The following is a 23,626-nucleotide window of genomic DNA, read 5'->3' as shown; positions in this document are numbered from 1 at the left end:
GGTGTGTGGAGTGACCCCCCCAGCATGGGAGGTGGGAGGGGTCTCTTGTGGGGGGAGGGAGGGAGCCCCCAGCATGGGAAGTGGGGGGTGTGTGGAGTGACCCCCCCCAGCATGGGAGGTGGGAGGGGTCTCTTGTGGGGGGAGGGAGGGAGCCCCCAACATGGGAAGTGGGGGGTGTGTGGAGTGACCCCCCCCCAGCATGGGAGGTGGGGGGGTCTCTTGGGGGGGATGAGCCCCCAGCATGGGAGGTGGGGGGTGTGTGGAGTGACCCCCCCCAGCATGGGAGGTGGGAGGGGTCTCTTGGGGATGGAGTGACCCCCCCCCCAGCATGGGAGGCGTGTGGGGGGGGGTTGGGCTGCCACATCAGATGGGGGAGGGGCGTCTCCTGGAAAGGGCTGCGGTGGGAGGGGCCTGACACGGACCCGCCCCTGAAGGGGTGCGGTCTCCCCTCCCCCGCGGGTGTGATCAGACTCCGCCCCCGGTCAGCCGCGGGGGGGCGGGGCTGCGCGTAGCTCAGGCGCATGCGCATTGCAGTGTTTTCGTGCCTCCGCCCAACGGCCGGGCCGAACTGGCGGGGTCACGTGAGTGGGCCGCGCGGAGGGGGCGGGCAGGGGCGGGGCGAGGAGTCCCCGCCCCTGGCACAGGTGGGGGCGGGGCCAGGCTGTCCCGGAAGCGGCAGCAGGAGCAGCGTCCGCGCAGCCGAGCTGGAGCGGGTAGGCACCGCCCCGGGGGGTGAGTGAGGAGAGAACCCAGGCGTCCGGGCTCCCAGCACCCCCCCCCGAGCCACCCCCTAGAGCCCATCCCCCTCCCCCTCCTCGAGCCGGGGAGAGAACCCAGGTGTCCGGGCTCCCAGCCCCCTCCCCGCTCTACCCCCTAGAGCCCACCCCCCTCCCAGAGCCGGGGAGAGAACCCAGGCGTCCGGGCTCCCAGCCCCCCCCCCGAGCCACCCCCTCGAGCCCCCGTCCCCCACCCCCTCCCAGAGCCGGGAGAGAACCCAGGCGTCCGGGCTCCCAGCCCCCCCCGCTCTACCCCCTAGAGCCCCCCCCCTCCTAGAGCCGGGAGAGAACCCAGGCGTCCGGGCTCCCAGCCCCCCCCGAGCCACCCCCTCGAGCCCCCCTCCCCCACCCCCTCCCAGAGCCGGGAGAGAACCCAGGCGTCCGGGCTCCCAGCCCCCCCCCCCCTCTACCCCCTAGAGCCCCCCCCCCGAGCCCGGGGAGAGAACCCAGGCGTCCGGGCTCCCAGCCCCCTCCCCGCTCTACCCCCTAGAGCCCACCCCCCTCCCAGATCTGGGGAGAGAACCCAGGCGTCCGGACTCCCAGTCTCCCCCCCACCTCGCTCTACCCCCTAGAGCCCACCCCCCTCCCAGAGCTGGGGAGAGAACCCAGGCGTCCGGGCTCCCAGCCCTGCCCCCACTCTACCCCCTAGAGCCCACCCCCCTCCCAGAGCCGGGGAGAGAACCCAGGCGTCCAGGCTCCGTGCTGCCATCCTTGGTCTGGCAGCCTGTGACCTGCTGTCCCCTCCTGGCCCTGGGGAGCGGTCCCAGGCTTGCTTGTCACTGAGCATCCTGGCTCTGGGATGGGGCTTTTGGGACTGCCCCCAGCACTTCAGCTGCTGGGCTGTGGTCCTAGTTTGGGGCCTGGGCCTTTGGCCTTAGAGAAATGGTGCTGTCATGCAGGACTGGGCTAGAGAGAACCCAGATGGGTTCACACATGCACCAAACAGGGAGCAAGAGCAAAACTTACAGAGGGGGCGGGGGAGGGTGTGTGTGCTGGATGTTTGTGGCTTCTGTCTTGCTGGGCTTTCCTCCCTGCACAAGCTGTCCTCAAAGCTCTGCTTCAGCAGTGCAGGAGCAGGCCCCATGGGCTGGGCTCCTTTCACTGCCTGCTTGGTCCTAGCTCAGTGCCCCCCGGATGGCAGTGCTTTCTAGCTGGCTGACAGGGAAGATCCTCCTTTGCCATTCAGGAGCCTGTAGTTATTAATGGGGGGGTTACCCAGTTGCATCTTTAAAAATGTAGATTCATGATAGGAAACAGTTTTCATAAGTAGCTTATCCTGAAATAAATCCCCAGGAAATTACTTCTCCATCCCAAGCTGCTGGTGGCAAATGCTTACTGCTGCTCCCGTTAATCGCATGGTAGCTGTCTGGAGCAATAGCTTCTCTAGTTGACATCTGTCTACTCCCAGCTGTGTGGGTTATTTGCACTGTGAGCTCTTTGGTGCTGGGGCTGTGGCTGCGTCTGTGCAGTCCTGTATTAATGATCGCCACTGCAGTCAGGTGACCGCAAGGCCTGGTCTCTGACAGTCCGGCTGATAGCTAGGTCAGAAGGCTGGTTTAGCCTTAAAAACAACGAGTCCAGTGGCACCTTAAAGGCTAACAGATTTATTTGGGCATAAGCTTTTGTGGGTAAAAAAACCCCAGTTCTTCAGATGCATGGCGTGAATTACAGATGCAGGCATTATATACTGACTCCTGGAGAGAAAGGAGTTACCTCCCAAGTGGAGAACCAGTGGTTTAGCCTTAGATATTTGTCCTGAGCCTGTTAACTGGCCTATGGCTAGCTGTGTGGCATGCAACGTTTGAAATGACAAAGCTTGTCAGAGTCCTTGCAGCTAGTCTAGTTCTCGTTTGCATGCGCTTCAGGAGGTGTTGGGAACACTGGTCTGTTTCTCCTCTCTCACCTGTATGTGTCCCCTATGGACCTGCAGTTTTCTCTTGATATGGAACTGAAATCCCAGCACCAGAGATGCAGCTTTGTCCAGCTGTCTGAGCCTTGTAACTATGCACAGCTGCCCTCTGGCTTGCAGGTTGGCCAGACCTTGCCTGGTGCACTGAATCTCGAAGGCTTTAGCGCCATGGCTTCATGCTGGGCTGGACTTTCTCTGTTTATGTTCCATTTTTCTTAAGATTCGAAGGCTCTTGCATGAGTACCAGCTTTGTGCTGTATCAGTAGCATCCAGATTCTTCCCTGCAGCAGGGATTCTGCAGCATTTTTGTGCTCCTTTAGATCCATTCCTCTGCCTTCACCAGCATGGGTTGCAGTGGCCAGATTCCTGCCTCCTGAGCAGTGTTTAGTCTGATGCTGCTCAGGAAACGGATGAATGAGTGCTAGCTCCAGCTCCGGTACCCTGCTTAGTGGTGTGCACGCTTACTTGAGGCAGATGGAGGAACCACTTTTGTGAATTAGTGGGTTAGTGAACTGAGCAGAGGGCACGGTGCTCCAGCTCTGCCACAGACTTGCTGTGAGAACTTGGCCAGGTCACTGCCCCTCTTGGCTACATCTTAAAACAGGCCCAATAACTGGGGACTGTGAGGACTAATAGGTCATATGTAAACCAAATGCAAAGGCCCTTGTGCAATTTGATTCTTCTGATGATATGACACATTAACGGATGTAAAACACCCAGTGTGGGGGGTAGGTGTTTGCTTGATGTTACGAAATGCCAAAATAGATAAGTTGCCCTAGGTAGTAAACTAGTGAATGTTACACTTCCACTTCCTAAACAAGTGAGATTGCAGACACTCCCCTGTACTGCTGTTTCCTTCATGACCAGATTATCTGCACGGAGATGAGCATCACTATACAGAGGTGGGGAGAGGAATCAATTCTTTAGCATGCCCTGGGGTAGGAGAGAAGCTGAGGGTGCTTTGCTCACTAGAGGTAAACCTGGTAGGACAAGTTTGGTGGTGATAGGGAAATAGCAAGCCAATGGCTGAGGGAACTGGGGTTATTTAGTCTGCAGAGGAGACAATTGGGGGGTGGGGGGTGGGGGGGTTGATAGCAGCCTTCAGCTACCTGAAAGGGGGTTCCAAGGAGGATGGATCTTGGCTGTTCTCAGTGATGGCAGATGACAGAACAAGTAGTAATGGTCTCAAGTTGCAGTGGGGAAGGTTTAGGCTGGATATTAGGAAAAACTTTCACTAGGAGGGTGGCGTCACTAGGAGGGTGGCGAAGCACTGGAATGGGTTCCCTGGGGAGGTGGTGGAATCTCCTTCCTTACAGTTTTTAAGGCCCAGCTTGACAAAGCCCTGGCTGGGATGATTTATTTGGTCTTCGTCCTGCTTTGAGCAGGGGATTGGACCAGATCTCCTGAGGTCTCTTCCAACCCTGATATTCTGTGTTTTAGAAACTCTACCAGTTCCTTGATGATGGTTAAGGAGACTTCAGAGTGAGCATGGCTGGTATTTTGTTCTGACCTAGTTGAAGAGATGGGATCAAAGCTACAATATGTATTTTTAGAAACAATGAATGTGTGCTGTGGCACCTATGTGTATATATACACCCTGCTACTTTACTATGTACAAAGGAAAGCCTGGACTTTGATTCTCCACTTTTATCTATCTTAGGCCATGTCTACATCTAAAATTTTGCAGCGCTGGTTGTTACAGCTGTATTAGTACAGCTGTATAGGGCCAGCGCTGCAGAGTGGCCACACTTACAGCAACCAGCGCTGCAAGTGGTGTTAGATGTGGCCACACTGCAGCGCTGTTGGGCGGCTTCAAGGGGGGTTCGGGGAACGCGAGAGCAAACCGGGGAAGGAGACCAGCTTCGCCGCGGTTTGCTCTCGCGTTCCCCGAACCGCCCTGCAAACCGCAGGGAAGGAGACCTGCTTGTTCGGGGAACGCGAGAGCAAACCGGGGAAGGAGACCAGCTTCGCCGCGATTTGCTCTCGCGTTCCCGGAACCACCCAGCAAACCGCAGGAAAGGAGACCTGCTTGTTCGGGGAACGAGAGAGCAAACCGGGAAAGGAGACCAGCTTCACCGCGGTTTGCTCTCGCGTTCCCCGAACCACCCTGCAAACCGCAGGGAAGGAGACCTGCTTGCTCGGGGTTCCGGGAACGAGAGAGCAAACCGGGAAAGGAGACCAGCTTCGCCGCGGTTTGCTCTCGCGTTCCCCGAACCACCCTGCAAACCGCAGGGAAGGAGACCTGCTTGCTCGGGGTTCGGGGAACGCGAGAGCAAGCCGGGGAAGGAGACCAGCTTGATTACCAGAGAGGCTTCCTCAGGTATGCTGGGATACCTGCTTATTCCACGGAGGTCAAGAAAAGCGCTGGTAAGTGTCTACACTGGATTACCAGCGCTGGATCACCAGCGCTGGATCCTCTACACCCGAGACAAAACGGGAGTAAGGCCAGCGCTGCAAACAGGGAGTTGCAGCGCTGGTGATGCCCTGCAGATGTGTACACCTCCTAAGTTGCAGCGCTGTAACTCCCTCACCAGCGCTGCAACTTTCTGATGTAGACAAGCCCTTAAACTTGTTTTAAGCATTGCTGTTGGCACTTACCATATACAAGCAGAGCAAATCTGTTTTTTTAAGAAAGGAAGAGATCCAGAAAACTTCCCTGGACAGAGGCCTCTGGGCACTCTGGACTGCTGATGTTTGTCACTTCCATCCTCAGAGGCAGATCACTTAAATGAGTACAACCTAGCCCCCTTTGAAATAGTCCTGCTTTCTGCAGTCATATTGGTTAGCGAGAGACTCCTTCTGCTAGGGGACAGGCCTGTTGTTGCTGGCCAAAAAGAAATGCTGGGACTCTGGAAACCATGGCATAGAAGCAGTTGCTGGATGGGAACACACAGTACTGAGTGTTGTAGGTAAACAAATACACGTCAAGTCTGTTGTAAGTCATGTTGTGAAATGTCTCTGTCTTTTCAGGCCTAGAAGAAGGAAGAAGCTGTAGGGAACAAAACTTCACATATACTCCCTCTGGCCTCGCCATCTCTAAAGGCTTTTCATTTGGCGCTATGATCGCATTGGAGGGTGCATTGATTACCCACCATCAGGAAACTGCCAGAGGTTCAGAAACCTGGAGAGATCAGGCAGCTGGAGATCGTTAGCTGCCCACAAGAAACTAAAGAGATCAATGTCTTGCTTCCCTGTGGCTGGACTAATATCCTCTCCTCCGCTTCATGGTGCGAAACGCTCCTGGACTTGCAAACCTCTAATCCAAGAGACTCTTAAAACAGAAACTGCTCTCTAGAGGAGCAAAGGCAGACAGTAAAAATCGGTTCCCCAGGCACTTCCCGGTTTGAGAAGGAGCAAGAAGCTGCAAACTACTCTCTGTGGGCAGAAAAACTCAAAACGAGGAGCATGATGGAGTCACGGGTGAAAAGTAAGTGCCAGATTACTCTGTCCACTCTGTTTTGGGGAAGTCAGGCTAAGAAACTTGGATGGCATCTGGTAGATATCTACACAGAAATGAGCCCTTCCAACAAGGGTATTGTACAGTTCAGGTGCCATGCTCCCTGGTAGCTGGCAGGACTCCTCGTTTGTGTGCCTGATAGTCACTATCTTCTGAGGGGATGGGAAATTCATCTTTTCGGGGACTTATAGTAAAGAGACATAGAATAATGGAGAGAAGCAAAGGCAATTCCAGTGATGTTGGGTGGTTCTGAGCTCTGCTGGTGTGAACAGCTCTGTTCTTCCTTGCTAAGGTGAATAACACATAGCTGATTTGCTCAAATATCTCACTGCATCTAAAACCAGATAACTGGGCAACTCATGCATGCACCCTGTGTAGGTGGTAATCACTATATTCCAGGCTATCAAACAACTGGGTCTTGATTTTGTCTAGCTCAAGGTAAGGTTCTCTTGCTTGGGAATCTGAGGCTGTTCTGAAGTGGAGCTCCTGTCCTTACTGTATACTGTTGCTCTTTCATTCCCCCATGCTCAGGCTGTGCCCCTTGCTCCAAGAACTACCAGGATACATGGCAGCCAGCCTGCTGAGGGCTGCTTCATGGTCTGCTCCCCAGCAGTGACCTCTCACTCTTCCAGAGCCAGGAGATTCATGGCACTTCTCTTAGCTTTTAAATAAGAGCTAATGTTCCAGCTGGAAATGGTATTGAGATGCTCTCAGACTGCAACAGTAGGGCAAGATTACAAAGGCGAGAGGGGTGTGGGGTCTCTGGTGGTGGAAGGGAGGCTGGAGCAAGGAGCAGCAGCAGAGGGAATCAGCCCAGCTCTTTGTGGACTTGTGGATGATGCGTTTGAGCAGGGTAGCAAAAGAATGGCTGGACGCACAACTATAATTGGCCCATAGGTGGACTGGCCAAGACCATTCACTGCAGTACAACTGAAAATCAAGTTGCTAACTACAATGGGTTTCCAGAGCCCCCTGCTTGTGATGACAACTGTCTTGCTTCAAAATGACCTTTCTTGTAACACCCGCATTAATTTTGTGCTCTTATGTGTGTTTGCACCTTGAATCATTTCCCTCCCTTCCCTCTTCTGGCTTCCCACTGGAAGCCCTATGAGCTAAGATCTCATCTCGCCTGCCCCATGGAGGTTAGGGCAGGATTGTTCAGTCTCGTTTTAAACGGCCTCCCTGATAGCCCTTCCTCCACTTCCCTAGGGAGACTATTCCATAGTCTAATCTGCCTGTCAGGAAGCATTTCTTAATGGGACTAAACTTGACTGGCTGGGCTCCCTTGAGAGCTCCTTGTCACTGTACCTTAGTTGTCTGTGGTCTCTCAAGTGACTCACAAGCGATACAGCATCAGACTGTAATACAGTCTATTGCTCATGGCTCTAAGGTTTTTTGATAGCCTCTGGAGGCGTGTGTTTGCCTGGCAGGGCTGAGTGGGGGTGGCAAGTCTCCTTTGCTCTTAACTTTTATATTAGAAATTAATCTTTGGCCTTCTCTATAGTGCAAACTGCACCAATTTAACTAAAATCAGTTATTAAATCTCTGACATTGGGAACACTTCTTTTTTTAGATGGATGCAAACCTGGCTCGTTTTGATTGACGGAAGTCAGTGAAGTGACTTGCTGATTTACTTAAACTCTAGTATTTGTGTAGTTTAAAAAAAATCAGTTTAAGACTTAAATGAGTTGTGGAAAAAGTGCAACTTGTAATATAAGCAAGGCCTTACACGCTCCTTTCGAAAACCTGAACGCCACCTGGAATGTTTTTAACAGCATAACATACCATTATGTTAATAGTGGGTTATTCGCAACAGGTCTGTCTTGTTGGGTGTATGTTGCTTTGATCCAGCAGTAGATAAATGCCTACTGCTGGCATGCTAGAGCCAGGAGGTGTTGGATGTAGGGGAAGAAATGCTTTGACTTGCATTGGGATCTGAAAGATGACCCATATTGTCAACAATCCTTGTTCTTGGGATGCACGTACAAACATTCCTTGGGCTTGTTACAGATAGTCGGGACACGCTGACAGCGAGGTACATGGTCCTCTCTAATATCCGTGTAATTATCCCTGCAGTGGCTTTCAGGGAGTCTAGTGACGTGTCTTTTAGGGACTCCCATTTATTTCAGTGCCTTAACACAAGGCATAACAAGCCTGTCCCTGATGGTCCTACCTGGCCTCACCCTGGGTGTAAGTAGGGTGTGACCCTGGTGTGCTCCCTGGCTGACATTCCTGTCCTGAGAATCCTGTTCTAACCTGGAGGAACACAGTTTGAGGAGAGGAGGCAGAGGACTGATTCCCTTCTGAAGAGGAAAATGTGATCCTGACCATTGGCTAGTGATTCTAGACAAACATGTGGAAATAGAATCTTTCAGCATCAAAAAGAGGAAGCCAAGAGTTGTAGATGGCAGCTCTCCTTTCAATGATTTAACATTGCCATTTACCTGTGCGCACAGCTGCTCCTGCTACAGATGCTGACTATAGCCAGAGTGATCTCAAATAAAAATCTCCAGCATTACAAGCACACATGCTGTGCCCTTTAATTGTATGCAATTATATTACAACATGGGTGTCTGACGGGAGTGCACGATAATGAAAGGTCTAGCTGGCTTGGACTGAAAATTGCTGTAGGACTATAAGACAGTGTTACGATAAACAGCAGTATGTGGAGTTAATGAGGTGTCTGGCTCTGTTTAACTTGACGGCCTTGTTGATTATCACAGAATCATAGGACTGGAGTGATTGAAGACTGAGCTGTTACAATCATCTGAGAAGTGGGAAAAGCAACACGCACAGTCCTACCTCTGTCTCACTTCTCCCAGAGCAGGGACATGTTCCCTCCGCCCTGTGGCAGTAGATGGAGTGGGGCATCTGATCTGCTGCTTCAGTGGGGTGTAGACAGGGGCTGTAGCAAAGCTCAGGGAGAGGGCTGTAGACTTGCTGTGTTCATGCAATACAATGTGCTGACAATAAAATACAGTGATAGGGAGCTGCAGAGACAATGTGTAAATTTGTCCACAAGAGTCGCTAAAGGAGAACTGGCGCCTAAAACCAATTTAAAAGCCTCTGGCGAAGGTCTTCACAAGAAGTATCAAAGAAACGAAGTCATTGTGAGGTGAGCATTAATGTGCTGATGTGGACTAGAAACTGGCCAAGATATAGAAAGGCTGGACTGCCTGCTTGGCTACTGCTCCCACAAACACGGTTGTACTTTCCCCATCTGTAAGACAGCGTGAAAGCGAAATTCCCTGACACTGGTCATAAAGCCGCCACCGTATCCTCTTCCATCACACCCCTCTCTGTTCTGGTGCCAGTAAATCACCTATCTGCCCTTGTCTGGGCTGGTGGCCACTAGTTAAGGGAACAGATCTGTCTCCACTGTTACCTGGTTACCCCTCCACCCCACTTGTCTCTCTATCACCTGTTGCATCTTATCACCACGTGAGCTGCTGAAGTCTCCAGCCCAGGCACTGTCTGCTTCATGCTTGTAAGATGCTGAGCATGTGGGGCTCTAATCCCTGTCTAGGGCCCTGTAGGCACTGCCCTGCTGTATGCAGTGCTGCAGATAAATGGCAGGCGTCTCTGTCCATCCCAGGGTGTTCAGTATTGAGCAGGATACAAGAGTGGTCCATGAGGTACTGTAAACTTGCAGCTGTTGTTAGTTATGGAGGTTAGTTAGACCTAGAGAAACCGGAGGAAGTCGGGAAGGCACATTCTTGGACAGCAAGGGTAGCTCACTACTGGAACAACTTGCCAAGGGGAGTGGTAGATTCTCAGGCTCTTGACACTTTCAATTACAGGTTGGCTGACGCTCTAGTCTAGCTCAACCAGAAATCATGGGCTTGATGGAGGAATTACTGGGTGGAGTTTGGCCTCTTAGGTAGGAGACTAAGGTCCAGTGGATCACAAACTCTGAGTCAGGACCCCAGAGTGGGTCTCAGCTCCATTTTAATGGGGTTACCAGGGCTAGCGTTAGACTTACTGGGCCAGAGCTTCGGCCCTTGGTGGGCTCAGGTTACTGGCCCCCGATCTCAGGCTCAAGCCCTTGAGCTTTGCCCCCCACCCAAGGTGGCAGAGCTCGGGTCGGCTCAGGCTTCAGTTGCCCCTCCTGGAATCGTGTAATTTGTATTGTAAGAAGAGGATTGTGGTGCAATGAAGTTTGAGAACCCCTGGACTAGACGGTATGACACAAAGCTAGGCAAGTGGGCTGCCTGGGGGCAGATAGAATTCCGTGTTAGCAGAGGGAAGGCAATGCATGCTGGGAAGAATACTCTGAGGGAGTAGTATGTGCTGCTGGGTTTGAGCAGAACAATTTCCACTCTGGAGAAAGAACAGCATGCCCCAGTGGCTGTCCACTTGGCACAAGGCCTGCATGTTCACTTGGCTAGTTAGAGACTTTGACAGCCAGGATGGCGGCGTTTTTCCAAATCTGGTAGCTATCGGTTTACTCCTTGTATCTCACTAACCCAGCTTCCTTGGTCCACCTGCACAGAACCACCTAAGTCCAATTGTAAGATGTCCTCCCCACCCCTCGCTTCTTGTGCCCCAGGGCCTGGCTTGCCCGCGTCCTGCTGTGCAGCCCCAGCACCTGAAATGTGCTGCTGCTACAGAGACAGCCGAAGGTGGTTTCTTCATCAACTGAGGGTAGAGCAAGAACGCCTTTTCTGCTTCAGAGCAGAAGGGCCTGGGGTTCCGACCTGCGCTTTCCTCGGGGTGGCACAAAGATCCTCCCGAAACTCCCTGTTGTCTTGGTGTATTTACACAAAGCCTCAAACGGTGTATTTTGAGCACCTCTTTTCAGGTGTCTTGAGGTATCCCATAGGCATCTTCTCAAACAGGCCTCATATGACTTATTCAGTGTTTAAAACAGTGGTGCCAATAGTTAGCCATGCCATGGAAGAGGGAATGTTACCTGGTTCTCTGCAGCGAGCAAACCTTGTGTGGTTTCTGTTATCCTAGTCTAGTCATAGCTGATTCACACTGACTTGCTCTGGGAGCAGGATCCAGATAATGTGCTTTCTAGTCCTGCATGCTAAGCTTGGCAAAGGATCTATATGCAAAACTGGGTATGGGGCAGACTCGCTAATCTGGAGACAGTTGGTGCAAGACCAAGAAGCTAGAAAAATGCCTCCTTTTCAGAAACCAGAAGAAATGTCGGTAATAGAAACTGAGTTGAGGCAAAATGCCTCGTGTTCTATTTCTCTGAGAGGTGAGTAAGAGAAACTGATGGTCAAGGTTGGACGTGGCCAGCTGGTGGGTATTAAATATCTTTGGGTTTGAGCTTCAGAGAGTCATGTTTTGTACCTCGGAGTGAATTGCACTATGGATGGTGCTTAAAGAGAACTACATTATGGGTCCCAGTGTCACTGTAAATGGAGCTTTGAGTGGGTGAGTTTCTAGTGGGGTTCCCCAGGGATCAGTTCTTGGCCCTATGCTACTTAACTTTTTTTAATCAATGACCTGGAAGAAAACAAAATAATCACTAGTAAAGATTGCTGATGACCTACATTGTGGGAGTGGTAAATAAAGAGGAGGCCAGGTCACTCGTACAACTAGATGTGGATCACTTGGTAAGCTGGGCACAAACAAACAATATGCATTTGAATGTGACTAAATATAACCACTTAGGAACAGAGATTGCAGACCATACTTACAGGATGGGGCATTCTATCCTGGGAAGCAGTGACTCTGAAAGATTTGGGATGGATGGTAGGTAATCAGCTTAACATGAGTTCCCATTGCAATGCTGTGGCCAGAAGAATTAATACAATCTTGGGATGGACAAAGAGGAATCTCAAGGAGGAGTAGAGGTTATTTTGCCTGTGTATTTGGCGCTGTTGTGACCACTCCTGGAGTACTATGTCCAGTTCTGGTGTCTACCATTCAAGAAGGATGTTGATAAACTGGAGGGTCTCAGAGAAGAGCCATGAGAATGACAAGAAGCTTGTAAAAATGTTCTATAGTGCTAGATTGAACTCCTTTGAGTCTATTTATCTTAACAGAGCAGGTTAAGGGTGACATGCTCAGTCTGTAAATATCTACATGCGGCACAAATATTTGATAACAGCCTCTCTTCTCTAGCAGAGGAAGGTCTAACATGATCCAATGGTTAGAAGTTGAAGCTAGACAAATTGAGTCTGGATTTTTAACAATGAGAGTAATTAACCATTAGACCATCTTCTGTGATCTTCCGTTCTGCCCCCCCTAGTGTTTGGGGATGTCATTCCATAGACATTCCTGTCCACTGGCTCTAAAGGGTAGCAGCTATCTGAAATGTTACCTTCCTGTTCTGTAACTGAGCCTGCTGGCTTCATGCAGGATGCTGGCAGGAAGGCTGCTGCTGTACATCTGATCTCATTAACATCGCTGACCTTTCAAAGCCTTCGCCAATGAATAATCTTTGGATTAATTCAGTCTGGTGAGAAATACGCTGCTCCTCCTCAGACTACCATTAACCTCTTTGGTGCTGAATGTCTGCATGCTTCTGGTGCTGTGCGCCAGGGCTGGGGGAATGCTGGTCACAAGCTGTAAAGGTAATAACAAGTGTACTTTCTGGGCTGAAGTAGGAATCTCTAGCTGCTGCCCTCTCCCTGAGCCCAATCTTCAGACCATCCTTGGGACAGCTGATTCAACAGGGGCCTGAGGAGTCCCAATGGGACCTTCTGCTATAAATATCTCCCTATAAAAACCCCTCTAGGTGGTGGATTTCCGCTCTCCGAAGCAGAGTGCCGCAGCCTGCCTTTCAGCTCCTGAACTGGCTAGTTGGGCATGTTAGTCCTGGGTCTGTTGCCCCTGTGGCTACGGGTGTCCTTCCATTCTTGCCAGCTGCCGGAGCATTGACTTAGACCCCTTTCACTTCCAGACAGCTGCTAATCAAAGGGGATGTCAGCGGGTTAAGACGATATGGGCATCCCAGAAGTTAGTGACAGAAAAGTCCTCCTTGACCCCCTCAGCTCATCCCTGGAGAGCCAGTGTAGGCCTCTTTCCTGAGAGCTTCTTGTGCAGCCTGATTCTAACTCCTCCGGTGCTACGGAGTGCTCGGGGCTGGGGAGCTAAAGCGAAGGAGCCCGATAGTGAAGTCTGTACTGGGGAAGGGGATTCTCTGAAGGATTTTGTAGCAGAAACTCACAAATGGTGTTTGAAAACTGGAGAGGGTTCAGAGAAGGGCTATGGAACCAATTCCAGGTCTACAAAACCTGTTTTACGAAGAGACTTGGTGTTTGGTCCATTAAGGCTCTGTCTACACTGAGGGCTGCATTTGGAAGACGAGCACTGTGTGTGTGGCCACATGCCTCAGGGAAAGGCAGCGGCTGCCTAAAAATAGCAGTGGGAGGCGCTGGTTGGGTGTGTCGAGAGCCTGCCCTGTAGGATGTATGTGCTGGGGGTTCGAGTGTGTCAGGCGCTCTGCTCATCTCTGCCGAACTGTTCATACCTGTGCGGTGTCTGGACTCTGCACTCGGCTGTCAGCATACGCATCGCTGCCTTCTCAGAAAGCAAAGTTAAACTAAGAGGCGTCTGACTGAGGAGCTGGCTGTGTTGAAAGCTGCCGTAGGACAAAATGGAGCTGAGAGCGCTGTAGGTGGAGAGAACGTAGGTCACAGAACCACCGGGAGAAGGGGAGCCTCAGCCCTGGCTAACGGGGGCTTAGCTGGGAACTGCCAGAGCATATCCTGAGATGCTGGGGGTCAAAAATTCTCCCAGACCCTGCTCAAGGGAGGGAGGGGTCAGGTGTGGGATTTTTTTAGAAGGGGTGGAGGTGAATGATTCACCCAAGACTAACTGAAGGTTGGGAGGCAGGTGCTGTGGCAGGAATGCTCCATTGGAGCCATGGTCTCTTATGGCCCAGAGGAGAGGAAGGGTGGGAGTCCTGGCTTGCCATTCTCTCATGGGAGAACGCACGTGCCTGAGGTGGGACAGCAGTGGCTCTTCCCTCTCATCTAGGGACAGAGATTCCTGTATTGGTGTTGGAAAGCGCGTTTCATGCTTCGTGTGTCTTTCTCAGAACTTGCCGTAACGCTGATGGATGCCACCACTGATAAGGATCCATTAGTCCAAGAACAGATCTACAATGCTTTGTGCTACTTGGGAGACAGCGAGCCTGAAGAGATCCTAAACTCTTGTGATGAATATCTGCGGCAGCATGACAAGGTATCCCTTTGCTCTCTGTCTTCAGGGCTGGGATGCAGGACGAATCCCATCCGGCTGCAGTACTGATCGGGGGATTTGTCAGTAGCCTGAGCAGATGGCTGGGAGGATGCCTGGGGAATGCGTGTGCAGGAACCGTGCACAAAGGGATATGGGTGAATAATAATAATGAGAGATACCTATCTCCTAGAACTGGAAGGGACCTCGAAAGGCCATTAAGTCCAGCTCCCTGCCTTCACTAGCAGGACCAAGTACTGATTTTTGCCCCAGATCCCTAAGTGGCCACCTCAGGGATTGAACTCACAACCCGGGGTTTAGCAGGCCAATGCTCAAACCACTGAGCTAGCCCTCCCCCCACATTACTATCACTGGGACTCTAAAAAGTCTGTCAAAGCTGCTCCCAAGATTCTGTTAAAGAAATGAACTAGTCTGAGAAGTAAGGACTGTTGTGTATCAGAAACAGGCAGAAAAGAGTAGGACTAGTCAGCTTTTCAGCATGGCCAAAAGCTAACTGGGGTGTGGCCAAAAGCTAACTGGGGTGTACCCCAAGGCTCTCTGCTGAGGCCAATGTGTCACATCAGTGGGAGCTGTAGCTAAATGTCTGCTTTGAAAATCCCACTTCTAGCTGTCCTGCAGGTGCATTTAGTCAGCAGGAGGGCCTCTGACCAACAGCACCAAGCAGACTAGGCAGAAAGATTCAGGGCCTCTGAATTTGGGGTGCACTGGAGACACCTCCTACAGGCTGAAACCCTTCAAAGGGGGGTGGGCGACTTGCATTTAGTGTTGGACTTGCGTGTGGCTCTGTTTTCCTCAGCTGGCTTCCCCCCACCGGGTAACAATCCTGAAGGCAATGGAAGCGGTGCTGATGAATAACATTGATTATCTGGACAAAAGCACGGCCAAGATTGTTATCTTTCTGGCATCCAATGAAATGACCAAGTCAAAGGTATGAGCTGGAAGCTATAGTTAGTTCTGTTACAGTAACTCCTCACTTAACGTTGTCCTGGTTAACTTGTTATGTTGCTGATCAATTAGAGAACGTGCTCGTTTAAAGTTGCGCAATGTTCCCTTATAATGTCATTTGGCAGCCGCCTGCTTTGTCCACTGCTTGCAGAAAGAGCAGCCCCTTGGAGCTAGCTGGTGGGGGCTTGGAACCAGGGTGGACCAGCAGCCCCCCATCAGCTCCCCTAAATTCCCTAAAAACAATGAGGAGCCGGTGGTACCTTAAAGACTTAACAGATTTATTCGGGCATAAGTTTTCGTGGGTAAAAAACTCACTTCTTCAGATGCATGGAGTGAAAATTGCAGATACAGGCATAAATATACTGATACATGAAGAGAAGGGAGTTACCTTACAAGTGGAGAAACTGGTGTTGACAAGGCCATCCCCTCCCTCCATTGGTGCTGCCTTGTAGAGCGTGAAGCGACATTAACAACAATGTGTTAACCTTCGAGGGCTCAGCCGAGTGCTAGTTCATCCTTTAGCAGTAAGGCATTCCCTGGGAAATATCCCACCCTCTGACTCCACCACCTCAACCAAGCTTCACAATCATCATTGATGTGTACAATATTCAGTTGTTTGTTTTAAACTCTGTGTGTGTGTGTGTGTGTGTGTGTGTGTGTGTGTGTGTGTGTGTGTGTGTGTAAATAAAATAAAAAAATCTTTTGTCTGGCCAAAAAAATTTCCCTGGAACCTAACCCCCCATTTACATTAATTCTTATGGGGAAATTGGATTTGCTTAACATTGTTTCACTTAAAGTTCTGTTTTTCAGGAACAGAAGAACTACAACGTTAAGCGAGGAGTTGCTGTTCTTTTTATCTACCTGGCTCGTTCTGTGATGCTTCCTTCCGTTTCTCATTACACTATGCATCTCTGATTTGGAGTTAGGAGCTGCAGGGGTTCTGTCCCGTTCCTTGTTCTTTCCTCTCTCTCCTCCCTGCATTGCTTCAGTCGCTGCCGCTGCCCTTCTGGATGTGATTGGCCAGTGTCTCTCCTTTGGCATCCCTTTAGCCTTGCTTAAGTGACCACACGTTAGCTGAATGGCAAAAGGGGCTCTGTCCTCTCAGGAAAAGCCTGGGACTCTGATTGTCCGTCTTCTATTCTTGCCCAGACTTGCACATCTAGGTAGATGTTTAGTTTTGTGTGTGCAGATCTCGACTGGCTGGCTTGCACGCACACGGTAATGAGCATGACAGGCAGCTGCTATTCCAGGGGTGTCGTAAATGCCCAGGTCTGCATGCGTTCAGCCTGGGGACTGACTCTTTTCCAGTGCCCTCCTCCCCCCAGATCTGCTGTTTTTCCGTGTATGTGGTCTGTCCTGTGAACTTGCAGAGTTGATCAGGCAGCATGGGAAAGTGCGTATGCTCTCCCTGGATAATAGGAACTATCGTGCGCAGAACATCTTGCAGGGGTGATCTGTAACTATTTGTTTGTTTAATGTGGTCTTGTTCTGTTTGACCTAGGAAATCATTTATGACTGGCAGCAGGCAGCAAGCAATGTCCTGGTTGCTGCAGGGAGGCGTTTCATCAACAAAGTGATGGAGGAGGTGCTGACCAAATTTCAGCCGGGGATCCTGCCTCACTATTTCATCGTGCAGACTTTCGCAAACCTCTCTGTGTCAAACGGTAGGTTAGCTGCATCTAACCTCCTTCTTGGGAAGAGGACGAATGAAGATGGGTGATTCCATGGGCTGAGGGTAAAGGTGGAGAAGAGTTTTTGTGGGAAGAGTTGTTCTGGGAGCACGTCAGCTGGAATAGTCCTGGGATAAACTATGCCACCTCCATGGTGCAGTGAACTTCTGCGAAGACGTTCAATGCAGTTGGCACACTTCCTTGTTAAAAAAAACAAACTGCCACACTGGATTTCACTCAAAACCAGGTTTTGTCCAACCTATGGAACTCCTGGCCAGAGGATGTTGTGAAGGCCAAGACTATAACAGAGTTCAAAAAAACTAGATAAATTCCTGGAGGACAGGTCCATCAATGGCTTTTAGCCAGGATGGGCAGGGATGGTGTCCCTAGCCTCTGTTTGCCAGAAACTGGGAATGGGCAACAGAGGATGAATCACTTGATGATTCCTGTTCTGTTCATTCCCTCTGGTGCACCTTGCATTGACAGCTGTCGAAGACAGGATCCTGGGATAGGTGGACCTTTGGTCTGACCAAGTATGGCAGTTACATTCTTATGTTCTGGTACAGTGAATCTGGGGGTATGCGGAGCTCTTCCGGGGGTGCATCAACTCAGCTAGATATTTGCCTAGTTTTACAACAGGCTCTAGAAAAAGCACTAGCGAAGTCAGGACAAACTCAAATTTCATACAGACACTGCCTTGATTATACTGCTCTATAGACTACACACTGAAATGTAAGTGTGATATTTATAGTCCAGTTGATTTATTTTAATATTAATGGTAAAAAGAAGAGTCTGCCATAGTTCAGTACTAGTGTGCTGGGACACTCTCTTGTATGTTTTGATTCTTCAAGTGAGGTGAAACTTGGGGTATGCAAGACAAATCAGCCTCCTGAAAGGGGCACAATAGTCTGGGAAAGCTGAGAGCCACCATTCTAGTAATCGAATCTCAGCCGCAGTTCCCTGATTTCTTATGGGCATGTCCCATAGGCCAGTGTCAAAAGCCTGCTGTAGGGCTACACAGATTCCAGAGCTCCTGCCCATCTGCTGTTATGCAATTGATCTGCTGGCTAATGAAATGTCTGGCAGTAAGTGACTCTTGGCTGGCCAGATGCCTGCGTCTTGGGGACAGTCTAAACTGATACAACTCCAGGCACTTGAGGGGATAGTAGCTGCTGGAACTCCATTTATAGCTTTGGGGTTGTAGGCTCTGTACCTGAGCTCTTGAAATCGGCAGCTTCCTTTTTATCACCAAATTGGCCTCTTTGTGTTTCAGAACTAGCACGCAAACCACGTTAGATTGTCAAGGCCGCAGAGTCAGGGGCTCAGATCAAATGTTAGATGCCAAAGCAAGTTTCTTGCTCAACCTTCATTTGATCAGCTTCACATATGCATTCTCAGACAGTCTCTAGCGACGTAGTTGCATACTGTTCTTCTTCCACAGGATCCTGGCCTCAGTTCACCTCGCCCCACTGTAACTTTCTCATTTCTTCCCTTAGTGTTTGGGATGGTGCCTTTCTTAAATTCCATCCTCGGGACCATGCTGCCAATGCTGGGAATGGCCAAACAGGACCACATGAAGTCTGTGTTTTGCTATGGTAAGGTGGCTTGCTCCATTTTACTGAGGCTGTGGTGGCTTCTGAAGGGTTGTCTTAGGGAGATACAGCTCCCTTAGCTTTGGCTGTAAAGGAAATCCCCGCATTCTGTGGAGGAAAGACTCAGCCCAAAGGCCAGGAGGGTTATTTCAGAGCAGAGCTACAGTATTTTAAGTGACTTGGCTTTGGGAGATGGCTGCCTCGTGGGTAGGATACTGAGCCTTTCGTTTCTAGGGCACTGGCTTGAATCTAACCCAGGTCTGTTCCTCCCTCTTGCCTGTTCAATGCCCTGTAAAATGGGTGAGGAGGGAGCAGTGGGATCTTTGGTCTGGGATGTGGTCTCTGTGTTGCAGAAAATGTAACGGTGGACCAAGGGCAGTGGACAAGGAGTCTGAACTCTCCTAGCTGGGGACAGGGTGGAAACCCATTGGGCAAGGATGTGAGTGGTGGCGGAGTGATGAATTTGAAGTGGGAGGCAAGCCACAGAGGACCAAAATGGCTCTTTGTAGGGGGTGAGGAATGTCCCCTTTTGCCAACTGAGCTGGGAAAACTTGAATGAAAGCTTGATGGATCGATCCTAGTCTCAAAATTGTGGCAGTACCACTACTGCATCTTTTCCCCCAATCTACTTCCAACAGGCCTAGGGACCCTCCTGTTTCTTCCCCATCCCTCAAGGAGCATGAACTAAACTTGTGCCTTTACCTGGTCACAGTTCTGAACAAAGTAATTGCTGTGCTGGGATTTTCCAGCACTTCCTTTCTGCCGATTATCTCTGCACCTAAAATGGGTAAAGTACTTTAGAAAACCTAGGTCCTTATTAACTAGAAGCTTCCTGGAGTGAGGGGGCTTGTGCTGTACGCTGAGCTCACTGGTCTCAAAACTGCTGTCAGAGACAGGAAACCAAGGGTTCTTGGCTTTCAGTGACATTTTTGCCTCTAGAGTGAAATTTTCTGAAGGTGTACAGAATCAAACATCTCGGGGAGTTCGCCAACAGCCTCCGCTCAGTGACACTCCTTGAACTTTGTGATGTGGCTAGGCTGTCATAACATTTTTTCCCAGATCTGGACCTTAACGTCCAAAATATGGGTGTTAGCATGAAAACCTCCAAGCTTGGTTACCAGCTTGGACCTGGTATCGCTGCCACCAGCTAAGAATTATACAGTGCCTAGCTCACTGTGGTCTCCCCAAAACCTTCCCTGGGGGACCCCCAGACTCAGGTGCCTTGAGTCTTACAACAAAGGGAAATAACCCCCTCCCCTTGTTTCCTTGTTACTTCCTCCCAGGCTCCCCTCCCTGGACGACCCTAGGAGATTCCCTGCTTCTAGTCCTGGAAACACAAGTACCGAGAGATCTAATCTCTCCCCCTCACCCAGAGGGTATGCAAAGTCAGGCTTAGTAAATCTAACACAAAGAGATTTTCCCCTTGTCTTTTTCCTTCCACCAATTCCCTGGTGAGCTGCAGACTCAATTCCCTGGAGTCCCCACTAAAGAAAAACTCCAACAGGTCTTAAAAAGAAAGCTTTATATAAAAAAAAGAAAGAAAAAGACATTAAAAATAGTCTCTGTAATAAGATGACAATATACAGGGTCAGTTGCTTAAAGGAAAAAAATGAATAAACAGCCTTATCCAAAAAGAATACAATTTAACACATTCCAGCAACTACACATATGTAAATACAAAAGAAAACAATATAAACCTATTGTCTTACTATCCTTGTACTTACAACTTGGAAACAGAAGATTAGAAAGGTAGGAGATAGAAAGATCACTCTCAGAGCTGAGAGGGTCAGACCCAAGACACAGAACAAAGAACTCACACCCAAAACTTCCCTCCACCCAGATTTGAAAAAGTCTTGTTTCCTGATTGGTCCTCTGGTCAGGTGTTTGGTTCCCTGTGTTAACCCTTTACAGGTAAAAGAACATTAACCCTTAGCTATCTGTTTATGATATAGGCCAGAGTGGAAAACGTGAGCCTAGAGCTGGGGTGGGGGGAAGGATTAAAAGATCTGGGTCTGGTCACCAGGTGAGCTGAGCTCTTTGTGCTTGTGAGCTGTAGCTGATGCCTGTGCTGGGTCTCCCTTTTGACGCCAGCTGGAGCTGCCCACGCAGCTGAGAGCAGGCTTTGGGCCTGCGTTCTGTTGTCTGTCTGGCTCATTGGGTCAAATTTGATGTGGTTCTTGGTGTGTCTGTCTGGTGAGTTACTTCTGCATCTTTGTTCATTTTCTGTGTAACCACCTGCCCCTGTCAGGCTTTACTGGGCTATTGTGCTACTGTCTTACAGCCCAAGACAGAGTCCTGTAGTCGTCACAGGAGCCTGGCGGTGACACTGTCGTCTCAAACATCCCAGTAGAGGATGCTCTAAACTTGTGGCTTCCTTTATCAGCCAGCTGAAAAGAGAAGGGCAGGTCTGTGCGAGCACCAGCACCGTTCTTCTCTCAATGGCTTTGCCAGATGCAGCAGCTTTGCTCTCAACCCTGCTGGGCGAGCAGCATCCTCACCCACTGCTGTCTGAACGCAGGGGCCGTGCTGGGGCAGCTCTGCACTGGGAACAAATGGAATCAGACAGAACCTCTTGAATGGCCCTCAAGCTGCAGGGGAGAGATTTCTGTGCCTATGCTCTGCAGCACATCTCGTCTTGCTGCTGGAATAACAAAGCGAGATCAGGTGACTGAGTTTGCTTGAATGCAGTAATCAAACTCTCTCTCCGGTGCTGGCTGACGCAATCCAGTGGACTCCACTGAAAGTGAATGCTGATGCCCTGAACGGTTTGAAGCATAACTTTCATGCATCATTGCAGATTTTCCAAGGAGTTAGAGTAAAGCTTCTGTGAGGAGGAAAAATATTCATAGTTGCGTGTGAAGCTGGTTTAAATATTCCTTGTGTGCCTCACTCAGCCAGTGATCTGGCGCCCAAGTCAGTGCTGGCAATGGCATTGCAGGGTCGCAGTTGCTGGCTAGTCACCCCTGAGTCTGCCAGGAAGAAGTTGGTTCTAATGCAGGCGGCAGGCGGCTTGTCTTTGCGATAGAATGACGCTCTTATCTAGTGCTGCCATGCAGCACAGAGTGCTAAATATCTTCAGTATCTTACAAACCATGAACGCTCCCCCTCTATGCAAAAGGGCATCAGGCTCCCTGTTTCCTCAGGGCAGTGACTGGGCAAAGGTTAGCGAGTTGGCATCAAGGCATGGAGCACCCCTTGGGCGTTCTTGATTCCCAGTCCTTTGTTGTACGCAAGGGGCTGGGCGCTCTGACCTGGTCCAGCAAAGCACTTAAGCAGGTGCTTGATTTTAAGCCTGTGCTTGCCCCATTGACTGGCTTAGTGGGACTATGATTCATGGTATATACTCTACGTAGTACCTTCATCATGGCTGAGGACTCCATCGTGCCAGGTGTTGTAGAAACAGAACAGAAATGGCCCCTGCCCCAAAGAGTGTAAAAGGGAGTACATCTGGTGTCTTACCCTTCCATCTCGGCCTGGATCCAAGGAGACAGTACTGGCCTGCATGGCATGCAGAGGCCTCTGCAGCAGAGGCCTAACCCTTGGCACGGTTTTTGTAGCCGTTGAGGCAGAGGAGGGCAAGGTAGCTTTGTGGATATTTATGGAGAGCTCCTCCCAAGCATGAGGGGCAGCATGGGAGAAAAGGCTTTTCCATGGGTCAGGGCTGGAAGGCCCAGCACACTGGGGGGGCTGATGCCTAGAAATGGAGATAAAAGCTAAACAACTGGGAACCAACAGTCAGGTGACTAGTTTGAAGAGACTTGGGATTGCTAATGTCCAAGGGTAGCTGGTTGTGGGTGCCCTCCCTGCAAATCGCCTGGTGAGTAGTGGTGGGAAGGAGGCTGTAGCTGTGTGAAGTACAGCTGCATCTTCCTATCTTCATCGTGCTAAAGCCCACACAGCTGCAGCTTGGGACAGAACAAGGCCTGGCAGCCCATGATGTCCCACCCCTACGAGGTCCCTCCAGCTGAGACAACTTCCTCAGCCAGGATCCTTCAAATGCCATTTTCCTGAATCCCAGAAAAAGCACAACCAGTTTCTCCATGGCAGAGACTGGGCATCACTTCCCTAGTGAACCAGGCCTCACTCTTTGCATGTCCATTTCCAGCTCTCCTCTGGCTGTGTCAGCGTTGCACTGGAAACCTGGGCTTGCGATTGTTGGACCAGGGGCTTCCAGCCATGCACATGTGTCCGTGCTGCACTAGGCAGCCCTTCTGCCTTGGGGCTGTGGCTTGAGCTACATTCACACTGCAGTAGGACAGGGCTTGGCCCAGGGTCACTGGCTCTGGCTCTGACCCTCTCCCCAGCAGGGCACTAGGACTCTGGTTCTGAGAACTTGCTGACCTGAGTCAGATGGATTTGAGAGTGGATGGCAGAGGGGCTAGGGCTCAAATCAGTCAGTCTGGGCTGAGTGGGCAGTGTAGACGTACCCTGTGTGCCAGGGCAAGCTGGCTCCATGGACCTTAGAAAAGGGAACTTTCAGGTAAGCACAGATCAATTTTCCTGTGCTGCAGCATGCCGGGGCCTCAGCTTTGTTACAGGGACTCTGGCAGCAGCATGCCCCAGGGTGGGAAGCATGTTCTTCCTTTAACTCACATGATGAATTTGGGGTGTTCGTGTTAGTGTTGGGTGTGTAAAGTGCAAGCCTCAGAATTCACCACTCTTCACACTGGCACTATTTAAAACGCCCAAACGGTGCCCATTTGGCAGAAATCTCCTCCGCTGCAGTGCCCAGGGAAGCTGGAGGGCAGCCAAAGTGAGGAACAGAAAGGGTAGCTCTGCACCCGCTCCTGGAAATCCCATGTGAAGAGTCTGGGCCCTTCTCTGTGCTAACCTGAAATATCCCGATTTTTCCTGAAAATAGGAAGGCAGGACTTGAGAAAACTACATGGCTGGCCCAAGGAGTAAACCAGCAGTTCTCCAACTTATGTACTGGTGACCCCTTTCACACAGCAAGCCTCTGAGTGTGACCCGTCACGAAGTCCCCGGGCGATGCTCTGGAACTGCTCCCCACCAAGCCAGTCAGGACTTTGGGGAGCCTCCTCTCCCTTGGAGCAGACTTGTTCAGGGCAAGAAGCTCACACGTCTCTACCTCCTGGGTCTCTCCTTGGAGCATT

General features: G+C 50.7%; 1 protein-coding gene across 5 annotated transcripts in view; it reads left to right on the top strand.

The window, feature by feature from the left end:
* Positions 1-629: 629 nt before the first annotated feature.
* MROH1 (maestro heat like repeat family member 1) overlaps positions 630-23,626 on the top strand; it is a 120,760-nt gene continuing 97,763 nt past the window's right edge. For 4 of the 5 annotated variants that reach the window (XM_030554046.1, XM_030554044.1, XM_030554047.1 and 1 more), the window contains exons 1-6: positions 651-732; positions 5,656-6,112; positions 14,145-14,290; positions 15,102-15,233; positions 16,752-16,914; positions 18,417-18,515. In XM_030554046.1, the coding sequence (XP_030409906.1) occupies positions 6,091-6,112; positions 14,145-14,290; positions 15,102-15,233; positions 16,752-16,914; positions 18,417-18,515 (562 nt within the window). In that variant the 5' untranslated portion in view covers positions 651-732; positions 5,656-6,090. Of the gene's footprint in view, positions 733-5,655; positions 6,113-14,144; positions 14,291-15,101; positions 15,234-16,751; positions 16,915-18,416; positions 18,516-23,626 lie in introns of all 5 variants that reach the window. The other variant, XM_030554045.1, reaches the window with a different exon arrangement.

The sequence above is a fragment of the Gopherus evgoodei genome, chromosome 2 (genome assembly GCF_007399415.2).
Source record: "Gopherus evgoodei ecotype Sinaloan lineage chromosome 2, rGopEvg1_v1.p, whole genome shotgun sequence".
Classification (NCBI taxonomy): Eukaryota; Metazoa; Chordata; order Testudines; family Testudinidae; genus Gopherus; species Gopherus evgoodei.
The sequence above is the reverse complement of the archived record's forward strand: the minus strand, read 5'-3'. Positions and strand labels throughout refer to the sequence as shown.